Source organism: Leguminivora glycinivorella, chromosome 24 (genome assembly GCF_023078275.1).
Source record: "Leguminivora glycinivorella isolate SPB_JAAS2020 chromosome 24, LegGlyc_1.1, whole genome shotgun sequence".
Classification (NCBI taxonomy): domain Eukaryota; kingdom Metazoa; phylum Arthropoda; class Insecta; order Lepidoptera; family Tortricidae; genus Leguminivora; species Leguminivora glycinivorella.
In genome coordinates, this window is record NC_062994.1 from 5,492,805 (window position 1) to 5,507,574 (window position 14,770).

At 38.6% G+C, this 14,770-nt stretch overlaps 2 protein-coding genes across 4 annotated transcripts in view; one reads left to right on the forward strand and one right to left on the reverse strand.

The window, feature by feature from the left end:
- The window catches only part of LOC125238606 (homeobox protein invected-like), a 119,675-nt gene that overhangs the window by 11,889 nt on the left and 93,016 nt on the right, over positions 1-14,770 (forward strand). The window lies entirely within an intron of this gene.
- Positions 12,508-13,320, reverse strand: LOC125238975. Its single transcript, XM_048146476.1, has one exon. It carries the CDS (start codon positions 13,318-13,320, stop codon positions 12,508-12,510), a length of 813 nt encoding a protein of 270 aa, XP_048002433.1.

Sequence of the window (14,770 nt, forward strand, 5' to 3'; positions counted from 1 at the left end):
AAATATTTTCCCCTCACTAGCTCGGAAACACGTGTTTTGTCCTTTAATACCAGCGGGTAAAAACGCATTTTATCCACTAGCGGGTAAAGTAATTTGACCTTGAATAGAGTCAAATTAACTGCTTTGAAATTGATAAAAGTAGGTGAATCTAGTAAAAAAGATGATTTGAATTTGATGAAAGACCTGTGGAATCACTGGAAGCAGTGATAAACGGAATTTTTGCGTTGTAGTTTCCTCGCTATAGTGAGGGGAAAAGTTTTGTGTTACACTCGGGTGCAAATGTATTTTACTTCTCGTGTGTTAAAAAACTCGCAAGTTCAGGATTCTATTCTAGAACCACTCGCTTCGCTCGTGGTTCAACTATAGAATCTTTTCACTTGCTCGTTTTTCAATTCCACACTCGGCGTTAAAATACAACTTTGCCCCCTTGTATAACAAATAACTATTATTTTAACTATAGGAAACTAGCCTTTTCCATGGAGCAGCCATTTTTTTTGCGATTTCAGCATTGGTCCCATAATAAACGTTGTTCATTTTGACACAAAAGTCACTATGCAAAGTTAGAGCGGTCCTTTTTATTTCACTATGTATCTAGTGGGTTGTTGTTATAAACAAACTGAAATATCATACACTGAAGAAAAAGTCTACCTGATTGTCCCACGGAAAAGTTCAATAAGGCTTGTGATGTTGGCCTTAAACAAAAATATATAAATACTGTATATATACCTAGAAAGTACCCAAGACATGAATATAATAGTATAAAATGTTATCTGAGTATTAATTCGTTTTAATCCATAGGCAACCCTATCGTCCAACGCTGCGCACGTGCGGCTCGTTTCTTTGTTAGAATTTTGTAGGCATTTAAAAAGGCGGCATTTCTTGAACATCAAAGCAGTGCGCCTTCTCTACTTGTACCTAATATTACAACAACAACAACATACAATCACGCCTGTATCCCATAAAGGGGTGGCAGAACACATGAAACCACTAAAGCTTCAGTGCCACTCTTGGCAAATAAGGGGTTGAAAGAAAACGAAACTGTGACATTGCAGTGACAGGTTGCCAGCCTCTCGCCTACGCCACAATTTAACCCATATCCCATAGTCGCCTTCTACGACACCCACGGGAAGAAAGGGGGTGGTGAAATTCTCAACCCGTCACCACACAGGGTAACCTAATATTAATTATAATATATTCTGTGCTAGCACAATATTTGTTAGCGGATTACCAAAAGTAATTTTCTAGATTTATTGACATGAATTTCCGCAAACTAACGCCTTATCTTATACTTTTAAACGAGCAATTCTTGTATATTTATTTATTTATTTATTATTTATTTATTTATTTATATATTTATTTACACTGACGATCTCGGAAACCGCTCTAACGATTTCGCTGAAATTTGTTATGTGGGGGTTTTTGGGGGTGAAAAATCGGTCTAACTTATCCTTAGGTCCCGGAAAACGCGAATTTTCGAGTTTTCATGCGTTTTTCTTCGCGCGCCATCTCGTGTGCAGTAGTTGTACTGTTAATACAGAATTCTTTCGGTCGATGTAAGTACTATTTATTGCAAACACTAGATGGCGACACAGGTCAAGGCTAAAACGAATAGAAAAATACACTATTTGAGCTTTTGTGGCGAAATGCGCGCCATCTCGTGTGGAGTAGTTGTGTTGTTAAGGCTGAGAATTCTTTCGCTCGATGTAGGTACTATTCATTTTTGAACTAGATGGCGACACATGTCAAGGATACGAAACAGAACCGAGCGAAGCTCGGTCGCCCAGATATGCTATCAATTAGGATGGGAATTTATTTATTAGTACTGATTGGCCAGCACGAGTTATTTTTAGTTTATTAGCAAAGGAATACTTTCATTTTCATTATTACGAGTTTCCGACAGACTTCATAAATAATAATACAATTAGCAGCGCACAATTAGTTAGCAAAATAGTATTTTATACAATCGTGATATAATACAAAGCTTTTCAGTCGAGTACCATGTTTAGGCCACGAAGCTTGCTGAGTTACCTAGCAAGCAATTGTTTATAATACCCGTCTCTGATTGGTCGATACGCGATATATAAAAAAAAAATGTGTTTCAGATGCAGAAAAATTTGCCAGGTATCGCAAATTAGTATAGAACTTGTATGAAGTTCTATTTATGAATTTATTTCAGTTAACTAAAGTGAAGTGTAATGAAAGACTATCCAACACTGAAAAGTCAGCACTCTGTGGTGTCCTAATTGACAGATTAAAGTCGACGAGTAGAAAAAAAATATTAAGTAGGTAGGTACCTAACAATAAATGTTATTCACACACCGGACTCTATTAATAATAATTATAACGTGTTTTTGCACTTTTGCAGTTCTTAACAAGGAACCAAAAGATTACTTTGAAATCGTTAAACATTTTTAATGACTTTCAACGATGAAATGAAATTATATTATTGCGTTTATTTAAATTGAGAAAGCATTGGAGAAAATTTTGCCACAAATTTCATATTAGCTGAAATCTTATTGGAATTTTACTGATATTTCCACAAGCATACCTACTTTCCATCGAAGCGGGTACTTATGTTTCAAGTTCACATGGAGCATAGGGAACCTTCTCTAATGGAAAGTCACATAGTCATACAGGCATTCGCTACGCTCAATTGTGTGTTTAAATTAAACATGATGGGATGAGGTAATGACTTGTGACATGATTGATACATACACATAATATAGGCATTGGTTACTGGAATCATTATTCTTTTTATGTTACCTAGTAGTAAAATTGCCTGCCGACCGTTTGACGACCGGTCTGGCTCAGTCGGTAGTGACCCTGCCTGCTAAGCCGCGGTCCTGGGTTCGAATCCCGGTAAGGGCATTTATCTGTGTGATGAGCACAGATATTTGTTCCTGAGTCATGGATGTTTTCTATGTATATAAGTATGTATTTATCTATTTAAGTATGTATATCGTCGCTTAGCACCCATAGTACAAGCGTTGCTTATTTTGGGGCTAAGTTGATCTGTGTAAGGTGTCCCGAATATATATTTATTTATTTTATTTTACAATCTTATAGTGTGTAAGCTTTCTAAAGCCCGCAGGTTTGCTTGCTGCTCTAAAGAAGTCAAAGTTAGTTTGTTCAGAGCCTACTGTACTAGTTTCTACACAAGCAGCCTGTGGGCAGACTATACATATAAGCGGTACAACGCTCTGCGCGTTCAATATAACAACGCGTACAGGGTGCTGATGGGGCTGTCAAGATATTGTAGCGCGTCACGGCCCAGCCACGACATTGGTCTAAGCGCGGCAGCGGCGAGCGGCAGCCATACGTGTGAATGAAAAGTCCCATCACTGTGTCTCGCTTCAATGTATGGCCGCCGCTCGCCGCTGTCGCGCTTAGACCAATGTCGTGGCTGAGCCGTTAGGGATGTTCGCAGAGGCGCGGGTAGACTGCTTCTACACCACTATGCGTAAGCGAGCCACATCCCTGGTGCGCAGGATACGGGTCAGCTCCAACAGCATCCTGATCATGATTGCGGACAGGGTTGATGGCCTATATCTGAATAATTGCTGCATGACCCATGTACGTAGGAATAAATAGAAGTTAAATGTAAATAGTTACGTATACTAACACTAGTCTTAAGTTGTTACATATTTTATGTTACTAACAAAAATGATCCAAGTTGGTCCTCAATAAATGAATAATAATAATAATAAAGGGTTTTTGTAATTGTTAGATTAACTCCGATTTTGTAAAATATAGGGCTCCGCGGCCGATTGTTCTTTTAAATGGGAATTAAACTCAGAGCAAAAAATACTATAACCCGTTTACTTAAATCTGTGGAATTAATCCTTCGCTTCTGGTTTAATTTCCATAGAAAATTTGAATTTGGCGCCATATTTAGTGCCGATATATTTGGTTGGCCATGACCATTCGGTAGCATTTCCATTTCTAGAAAAAAATCGCAATACTTATTTTTTTTATACTACGTCGGTGGCAAATAAGCATACATTCCGCCTGATGGAAAGCGGTCACCGTAACCTAAGAGATGGATATCCCAAAAGAGCGTTTTTTTACCATTTTTTTTATTTTGATATTTTTAGGAAATTGGGTCGACTGTAGGTACTTAGAATCACGATCTCAATAGGAGACAAAAAGTGTTCCATAATTTCCATACATTTTTGTTACTTTCCTCTTTTGTCATTCCATACAAAGTGTACGGAAAATGGTAACAAAATAAGAAAAAATCGTATGGGGCAATTTTTTTACATATTAGGATTGAAAAAGCTAGTGATTCTGAGTAGAAACATGAACGAAACATGTATCAAAAATATCACATTTGAAAAAAAGTGGCAAAAAATGTTCAAAACTGTCTGAAACCGTGAGCGTCAGAATGGCGGGTGTACATCAAGCAATCCTGGTGTGGTATACGTCAGGAGTTAGTGCTAGCAATGTGCCAAATGTGTGCCAAAATTCGAGCAATGTGCTCTTTGAACTCCAGAGATATTTAAGAAATTAATGACACCCGCCATTCTGACGTCAGGTTGGCGGGTGTACTTCCAGTTCTAGCTAATGGCTGCTTACTCGAGGGTGAAAGTACTGCCTAAAGTTAGTGCTCGCAATGTGCTTCAACATGTATGAAACACACATTAATTCAGAGAGCCGTTGAAGAGTAATATGGGATTGAATAAATATATCTATAACGCCTGCTGAAATAAAATAGCAATGTTCATTGCCTGCAATGCAGCATTAACATTCAGGCGCTTTTCACAAAAAAGTGATACTTATAGATATATTTATTCAATCCCATATTACTCTTCAACGGCTCTCTGAATTAGTATGTGTTTCATACATGTGGAAGCACATTGCGAGCACTAACCTTAGGCAATACTTTCACCCTCGAGTAAGCAGCCATTAGCTAGAACTGGAAGTACACCCGCCAACCTGACGTCAGAATAGCGGGTGTCATTAATTTCTTAAATATCTCTGGAGTTCAAAGAGCACATTGCTCGAATTTTGGCGCACATTTGGCACATTGCTAGCACTAACTCCTGACGTATACCACACCAGGATTGCTTGATGTACACCCGCCATTCTGACGCTCACCTGAAACCGTTATAGAAAACAAAACGCACCACAGACTAGTTTCCCCGCGGCATCGCTAGATGGCGCGCGCAGGTTGTTTATAGCGGCGGCACGATTTACAGCGCGATCCGAGATAACGCCGCTCCTATTAAAGAACCTAATTATAACTATATGTTGCGTTTTGTTCGCCTTTTATTTTTATAATTTTTTTTTAAATGTCGGTAGGTGTTAGTCTGTAAAATGAGCTTATAATTTTTATATTAGTCTTAGGTAGGTATCCGTCTATTGTATTTTTGATGTGTTGAAATAACGTATGGTAAACCGAACTTTGATCGAATAAAAATCTCAATAAAAACCTCAAAAATGAGCATTTTTAACATATAAGACCTACGCTAACAATTTTCTTCCCGTGATCCCTGAAATATACATTTACTACTATAATTGCTTGTTATATGATTATGATAGGTACAGTCGAGTTCATAAAAATAGGTATACATTTTTTTACTTTATTGCAACGATTTAAGGTGAAGAATTGTATATATATTTATGAACTCCCCTCCTATCCTCCTCCTCATCCTAACCTGTCTTCTATCTTTCCCCCCCTTAGGTTTTATGAATGTTTCTTTATTAATATTAAACCTTTTTATGTATCTAATTTATGTGTGTATGTTTATGTATGGTTATACTTATTTATGTATAATATATGTCTATTTGCATGAGTGTTTTGTGTTGTTTGGTTGTATTTAAATTCTACTTCTCATATTTCTTAGAGCCACCTACCATATATTCTGATTATATTAACTCCAGTACCCAAAGTTTGTCTGGAAGAGATCGCTCTTAAGCGATAAGACCACCTGTTGTTACCTCTGTTTAATTTGTTTTTTTGTATCTTGTGCATTACTTGTAAACTATGTGAGGTGTGCAATAAAGAGTATTGTATTGTATTGTATTGAACTCGACTGTAAACGTACCTACTTACTGCAATTCATTATAACATAATGAACAATGTTTTTAGGCGTTCGCCAGCATTAAATACTAGGTTTATTTTAAAACAAACAGAACTGAAACATCATGTTATGCAGCTCTATGACTCTTGTTTATGGTAAACTATTTTTAATTTAGAAAAACGATGTAAAATACAATGTCACAGTTCCCTTTATTTGTTTCACGTTCATTAATTCATTAGAGGTATGTCTATATTTAGGCATCTACTTGATATTTAACCGACACTCATTAAGTGTCTATTTTTCACTTAACAGTTAAAAACCGCATACTAAGAAATAATAAAACTGCAAAAACACAAAATTAACACAACTATGTGACACCGCACTAATAAGTACATAAATTACCTCCAAATATGTCATTGAAGTGTCATATTGGCATTAACTGAGTTGCCCTCGCTATCAACACTTATTAATTCATTAAAAAAAAACTTTATCTATGGTACGCAGTAACTGACTGTCAGCCATTTTGCCGCGAAGGGCTATATCCTACTCGTTCTAACCTACAAAAAATTCTTAATAAGAAAGAGATAGATGACGTTCTTAGTGTTGTTTTTTAATTACGTTTTATTATTGCTTTGTTAATTATTATAACGATTGATATGAATCTTAAGTAGGTTTCAGAGAACAGTTTAATTTGTTTTATTAGGGCGCAGCAGTTTGAAATGGACGGTAATATGTAGCGTTCAATGTTTAAAGGGTCCATATGAAATACAGACGGTCAACCAAATCTTGGCACTAAAAACGCGCGAAATTAAAATTTTATAAGGGAATTAAACCATCGCCCTTACATTTCAATCAATTTTTAAGTGGCTCGTTGATGATTCCGCCAACGTCGGCAAGCGTTTTATGAAGACTATAGGGAACATGACTGTTCTTAAAATAAAATATTTTATAGGTACCTTGCACGAAATAAAGCATCAGATCATTATTAGGAAAACATGGACAGAAGTTATTTCTAAATCCAATGTCTATTTAACAAGCCAGGTAGAAATATATAAAGTAACTGAATTGACTTTGACGTCACTCAATTCGATTTCATATTAGCAAGTTGTTCAAATTTGTTTTGAGAGTTCTTAAAAATAAGCTGATTTGACTAGGAGTAGGAGGCAAGTATCGTATTGGCGGGTGAGCCCTTCATTTTTCTAAGTTGCCAGGTTTTTTAGTCCTCAACTGAGCGTTTCTCCAGAAACTTCCTGCCTCGCACAGCTAAACTGTAGAATGAACTGCCGCCTGCGGTATTTCTGGACCGATATGACCTTCAAATTTTCCAGAAAAGAGCGAGCGTACACCCACCTTATAGGTAGACAACGCACCGCCGACCCTTCTGGTGTTTTGGGTGTCCATGGGCAGCAGTGATCGCTTACCATGGTTACAAAGTTGTTTGCATATAAGTACATACACTCAGCCATACTTGTCCAATCATGTATACAAACACTGCTGGAAAACATTATCTCACTTTTCTCTGGAATTGCACATTAACCATCCCTAAAAATGTTATTATGACACTTAAAGAAACTCACAAAGTATTGAAATCAGTCAAAAAACCACTGAAAAATATCATTTCTATAACGATTTTCATCAATAATTGTAATTACGAACGGATGACATCAAAAACTCCTGACATTACGAAGTCTAGACTGTCTATGACTCGTAATATTGAGATGACAACTTATCGTTATGTTATGAACGATCGATATTAACGTTTGAGTTTGTATAGCTTGGAAAAAATGCGTTGATATTAATTACAATAATTTATCAGATTTATTAACCGACTTTTTAAAAGTTTTAATTTAGGGTATGACAATTCTTAATACATACTATTTAAAGTTAATTACTAATTAGGCTTATTGTAAATGTGTAGTTATTTAAAAGTAGGTACGTTGGCATCAAAGGATAAAACACGTGTTTCCGAGCCAGTGAAGGGAAAGTGTAATTTTCCGTGACGTACTCGATATCGAGTAACGCATTTTAAACTCATGATAGTGTCACGCATCTCGTATTCCGTACACATTCGTCCTGACATTTCACGAATAAGCCATCTACTTGTGATACTATTAGTGTGCGTATATTTTATAATATCATTTGCTACTGGACTAATTATGAGTAATTAGAGCTAAGGATATGAATGAATAAAACATTAGTGTGATGTAATTTAATTAGAAAGGGACTAGGTAGTTGGCGTCTCTTTCGCACTTGAAAATGCATACGTAATAAAGCCTGACCAGCACGGGAAGCATGGTCGCGTGATAGACGATAAAATAGCAGGCCGTCCCTATCGCACTATTTGTAAGTGCGATAGGGACGGCCTGATATTTTATCGTCTATCGCGCGACCATGCTTCCCGTGCAGCCGGCGTATCATGCTTCCAATTTTATCACTTATCCACGTGGATAAAGCATCCGTCACGCTTTGGCAAGTATGTCAGTGTGAGAGTGACAGTTGTCTTATCCGCGTGGATAAGTGATAAAATTGGAAGCATGATAGACCGGCAGCCGGCGTATCATGCTGCCAATTTTATCACTTAAGCTAGGAACACACTACGCGGACGTCCGTCGTGATTCGACCGCGGACGGGAATCTGGACAATGACATTACACATAACCGTGCAAACTATCGGTCGACGGACGCGGACGTGGCCTTGAGCGCACGGACGTCCGATCGAAATCTGGCTCTCTGGATGTTTTGTTCCGTGCACACTGATAGGTCGCGGTCGCGGTCGTTTTACGACGGACGTCCGCGTAGTATGTTCCTAGCTTTATCCACGTGGATAAGACATCTGTCACTCTCACACTGATGCTAAAGCGTGACGGATGCTTTATCTACGTGGATAAGTGATAAAATTGGCAGCATGATACGCCGGCAGAAGTGTAAGACTATTGTTAAATTTGTCAAGAGGGCGCTGTTATTGTGATGTACGTGGCCGGTGACAGTTCAGATTAGTATGACGAAAAAATAGTTCTTCCGCAACGTGGTACCTATTTAAAAAATGCGGAAATTCTATAGAACTTAAGAGTCAATACCAAACAAGTAAGCGTTTTTCTCTTTTGCATTTTCTAAGCATATCGCGAAGACTTACTAACTACGACTACTGAGACTAAATTTTATTTATTTATTTAATAAAACATCTTACATAGGAACTTAAATGTAAATACAATGTCCCCCAAAACTGTTTACACAGTTTGACTGTGGGATCTGGGTGAGTCTAAAGGTACATAATTATAATTAGTTGTCATGGTAATGAATACAGATCTACATAAGTATATTGCCAAAGATGGTTAGGTAGTTCACAAATAAATGAGGCATCTAAATTTTGTCTAGGTAGTGTTTGAACAAAGCCCTCTTAAATCTATTTTTGTTTTTCTCTGTTCTAATAGCCACAGGTAAAGAGTTGAGTAAATAAGGTAAGCGTTTTTTAATGAGCCTATCCCCATAGTAATTGCTTACTCTGGGGACAGCATATTTACCTGCAGCTACAGATCTGGTGTTATATTGTTGGCTCATTTCAGATAAGTTACTCTCTTGATTGCCATGCTGATTAACTAATAATAGATACTTGTGTTTAAGAGTGGCTGGAAGAATTTTACATAATTTAAATAACTTATAATAATCATTTTTATATTTATTCTTAATTTTACTGCTCACTAATAATTTGAGAAATCTAATTTGCAATTTTTCAACTTTTTCCAAATTTGTTTTAAAAGTCAGGCCATAGCAGTCCAGAGAGTAACTTATGATTGATTCCACTAAAGATATATAGATACATTTTAGGGTGCTTGCTGGTATTCTATAGCTAAGGTGATAAAATCTACCGAGTAGGACTCTTAATTTACTACATAAATGCTCTATATGAGAAGACCATGAAAAGGTTTCATCTATTTTCATACCGAGGTAAGTGATGCATTTAACTCTCTCAATCGGCTTACATCGGCACGAAACTAGATTATTATGCAAACAAGAGAAGTCATGCGTAACTATTGTAGGGTCTGACGAACAGGAAGGGGTTAAGTAAGGTGAGTGTAAAATGAGCAATTTGGTTTTTTCTGAATTTAATACTATGCCATTATCGTGCGACCACTTGAGTACGGCGTCGACGTCCTGCTGCACCGCGCGGCAGACGCCGGCGAGGTCGTCGGCGGCGCCGGCGCGCAGCACGCACAGGTCGTCGGCGAACATGTGCGGCGAGCAGTGCCGCAGCACTCCGCACAGGCTGTTCACGTGCAGCAAGTAGCACACGGGACCGCAGCCCGAGCCCTGCGGCACCCCACACCGCACTGCCTGCTCGTCGCCGACCGTCGATCCCACCTTCACGCGGTAGGAGCGCGCGGTGAGATAGTCACTGAACCACTGGCTCAGTGGCTCGCCCACCCCGCACTCCCTCATGGCATCGATAAGTGTATTAGTTTCCAAGGTGTCAAATGCCTTCCGAAAATCGAAAAATACAGCCACGACTACTTTTTTATCTGCTAAATAACCATTTATTTCATTTGTAAAATTTGACAGTAGCGTATTTGTACTTTTGCCCTTTTGGAAACCATGTTGACACCTGTTTAATATACTGTTTTTCTGTAAATATGATCCCAATTGATTAACAATACACTTCTCGATTACCTTGTCTACGCTAGAAAGTATCGCTATAGGCCGATAGTTGGAATAGGATTTATAATCACCTTTTTTATGTATAGGTCGAATTATTGCTTGTTTAAGACCACCAGGGAAGCAAGATTGGGTTACTGACATATTAACTAACTTAGCTAATATAGGACTTACTCTATCTGATACAGTTTTTAAATCGCGCATGCGTATGTGGTCGGAGCCGGGAGACTTCTTACAGCTCATCCTGTTAATTACTCGCGACATGTCTTTACTACTCACCGGCTGCCACCGCATACACACGTCCGACTCTTTTGCGTATTCTTTCCTATCCAACCATTTATCATTACACTTATGTTTAATGAGATCAATTTCCTTAGAAAAAGTTTCTGCAAACCCATTACATATATTTATAGTACTACCTTGTGTTTTCATGTTATTCAAAATCACTGAATCTAAGGATTTTCTGTCGTTTCCTAACATAGAATTGACTTTGTCCCATATTTTCTTAATATTATTATTACAGTCTAATATACTCTTCTTATCGTAATCACTTTTTGCCTTAGATATTGTTTTAAAACATTTATTTCTATATTTTGTATATGTAATACGCTTTATCATGTTATTTGGTTCGTAGCTCCATATTTTAAACAGTCTATCTCTCTCTTCTATCATAGATTTTAACTTAGAATTAATCCATCCCTTATTATTTCTATTATTGCTGACTTTAACAATTTTATAACAATCATTATATATATCACTAAAAAGTTTACAGAACTCTTCATACATTTTGTTAGGACATTGAATAGATAATAGTTCCTCGAAGTCAGTAGCAAGCAATTTTTCTCTAACTAATCGGTTGTCTAGGACGCGGCGCGTGTCGCTAGACGCGCTCGCGGACGCGACCGCGGCCGCGGCCGCCCCTCCAGTGGCGCCGAGCCGCGAACTTTGCCCAACAAATGGCGCTGTACACCGCACTCGCGAGTCTCGCGACTGAGCACGTTTCCATACTACCGCTACCGAAATCAAATAGTGATCGGAAATTTTATGTTTGATTACAGCTGAATTAATGCTATCACTGAGCCCGCTAATATATATATGATCCAAACAAGACTCTACAACCGCTCCATTTAATATTTCTCGCCTGGTAACGCTATTTATACAGTTAATAAATCCAAATTCCGATAAAACACTTTCATATGCAATTACATGGTTATTGTTTATATCCAGAGTATTAATATTAATATCACCACACAAAATTACTTTTGAGTTTGGAGGTAAAGAGTGTAATAAAGAACTTAATTCGTGAATAAATTGTGTTTTTTTATCTTGATTGTGCAGTTTCGGTGGCCTGTAGATTGATATAACGTAGATAAGTTCGTCGTTGTATTCTATGGTTATGGAAACGCACTCGGCCGCGGTGAGGCAGCGCGCATGCGCGGGCACGGGCGCGACCGCGAGCGCGGCGCGCGAGTACACCAGCACGCCGCCCCCCCGCCTCCCTTCTCGAGTTATTACATTTACATTGAAGTCTTTAATATTATAAAATGACAAATCTGAATTATTTATGTTTGGTTCTGTAATTACCAATACATCTAAGGAGTTTAATTGGCTGTCTAATGCTACCAATAATTCGTTAAAATGTTTTTTAAGCGATCGGATGTTGACATGGACTAAATTTAAATCTTTAACTTCACTAAACGAGTTTTTTAATTCTCTGAAATTATCTACTGAAACAAAATTAACGAAAGACTGATTATCAATACAATCGATACTATTAATAGCTGTGAATTCTAATGAGTAAAAATAAACACTGTAGTCGTGGAATAATAATAAATCTACTTCACTTTCTTTAATTCACTTAAATCGTTCTCTGACCTCACCCACGTAGCGTTTCCGCCTTCGGCTTTCTTCACCAGGATCTTACCGTTCACCACCCAGATATACTTGAAGACACCATGCAGCTGGTTCTTCACGTTCCACAGCAGCACTCTGGTGGCCTTGTTCAGGTCCTCGTTGAGGTAGACCCTGGTGGCGAGGGCCCCGCCTGTGAGCGCGGCGCTGGTCAGGTCCGCCAGGCGGCGCCGCCGCGCGAGCCACTGGTCGCGCGCCGCCGTCCCCGAGCTCTTGAACGCGACGATGATGGGCGCCGGCCTCGCGTTCGGTCCGGGTCGTGGTGGATGAGTGCGTCTCGCTGACTCGATATCCGCGCAGCTCACGTCAATTTTCTCACCTATCTTAGTAACAATACCCATTATGTTTTCATCTGGTAACTGCTCGATTCCTACAATCTCAATATTATGTTTCCTAGTAGTTTGTTCAAATTCCTGTATTTTTTGTTCAAGCGCCATGTTCTGCTTCTCCAGGTATATACATTTATTATTGGTGCTAGCGGCCATTTTTTCTAGCTTGCTAATTTTCTCCTTCGACTGCTCATGTTCCGCCAGCAGCGTGTCGTACTTCTCTGAGAGAACGCTCATGCTTTGTTTTATATCACTTAATTGTTTTTCCAATCCAGGGAGTACGCTGACCTTCTTTAAAATGACTTTGAGCATTTTATCGACATCTTGGTCCTCCTCCTGCTCCACTTCATCGTCGGATTCATTATCCTCACAATTATTACAGCATCTCCGGTTGCGGCCTGCCTTCATATCTGCCGCCAGTCCCTTAACGCAATTTCTATGAAAAGTGCCTTGGCACGGGCCTTGGCACACAAAATGTGCCCCCTTTTTCGCCAACACTCTGTGACATGCTTGACACTCCATTATATCTTTATTATTATTACTTCTTAATTTGCCAAATAAATGAAGAGTTCACTTGAGGTCACGGCAGGTGGCACAGCAATTCCAGGAAATCGCGCACAGTTTTAGCAACTAATATTTGGGCGTCTCAGCGTCCAGAAGAGCTTAAGTGCGGCCGTTTTTGTAGCCGCTTACGCGTTTTCTTCAAAAATTATGTTTTCTTTAAATTTTACAGTTAATTAACGTTGTATCCAATACACATGTACTATAGCGTAATCACTGTCTCATAAGGAACATTTTGGTATCACTTTTAAGTCACTAAACTCACTTATAACCGTTGAAAATTAATTATTTATACAGAGCTTCTTAAACTGCTGTTTACGCGCGAAGGGCGCGCCCTAGACTGACATGAAACATGGCTATTACACTCCCGACTAACTTAGCTTTCAGACAAAAAAAAACTAAATCAAAATCGGTTCATCCGTTCGAGAGCTACGATAATAATAATAATAATAATAATAATAATATTTATTTATCAAAAGAGACACACGTTTACATGAATATCCATCAGACTCCAAACTAGGCTGAGCCTGTATTTTGGACGTCTGCGAGAGCGAGTTGACAACTACATAATTTTATACATAATTAGATTTGTAACAACAGTGCTATTATAGCTATAGGTAACTATACAAACTAAATTATCATTAAAACTAATCTAAAATCTAAGTTAAATAGGTTCTATTACTAATATTATTTTCATTTGGGTGTGTACACTTGCGTGTAAGTCTGTGTTTGTGTAGGTAGTGTAAGTGTGTTTGTGTGTGAGTGTGTGTGTAGGAAGCTTATCACAAGGTGTTTAGGTTAAGCCTTAGCTGTCAGATTTTCCGTCTCAGCGTAAGATAAACTATGCAACCATCTTGTTACCTGGAATTTGACTTTTTGCACGGACAGTGTTTTAATGTCTAGGGTCCTGCATATATTGTTGTAGGTGTAGGGATGTGCGAAGTCCGGGGATTTCCTGGCCAACGCCGACCTAACTGGAGGAAGAGGGGCTTTGAAGGTTCTCTTTAGTAACATATCCTTATACGACGGGGAGTTCAGAATGGATCGGTGGATACGCGTTACTGCTTTTAGGATGTAGAGCTGCCTCACCCTTAACAACTTTGACTCAGAGTACAACCTATTTGTAGGGAATCTGAAACGTTTTTTGAGCATGACTTTTATCACGGCTCTTTGGGCCCGTTCCAGTGTTATCATGTGGCTTTTTCCTGTGCCACCCCAGACCGCGATGCCATATTGTGTAATGGACTGGCACAGTGCAAGATACACGAGGCGCAGCACTTCACGTGAAGCGCAATCC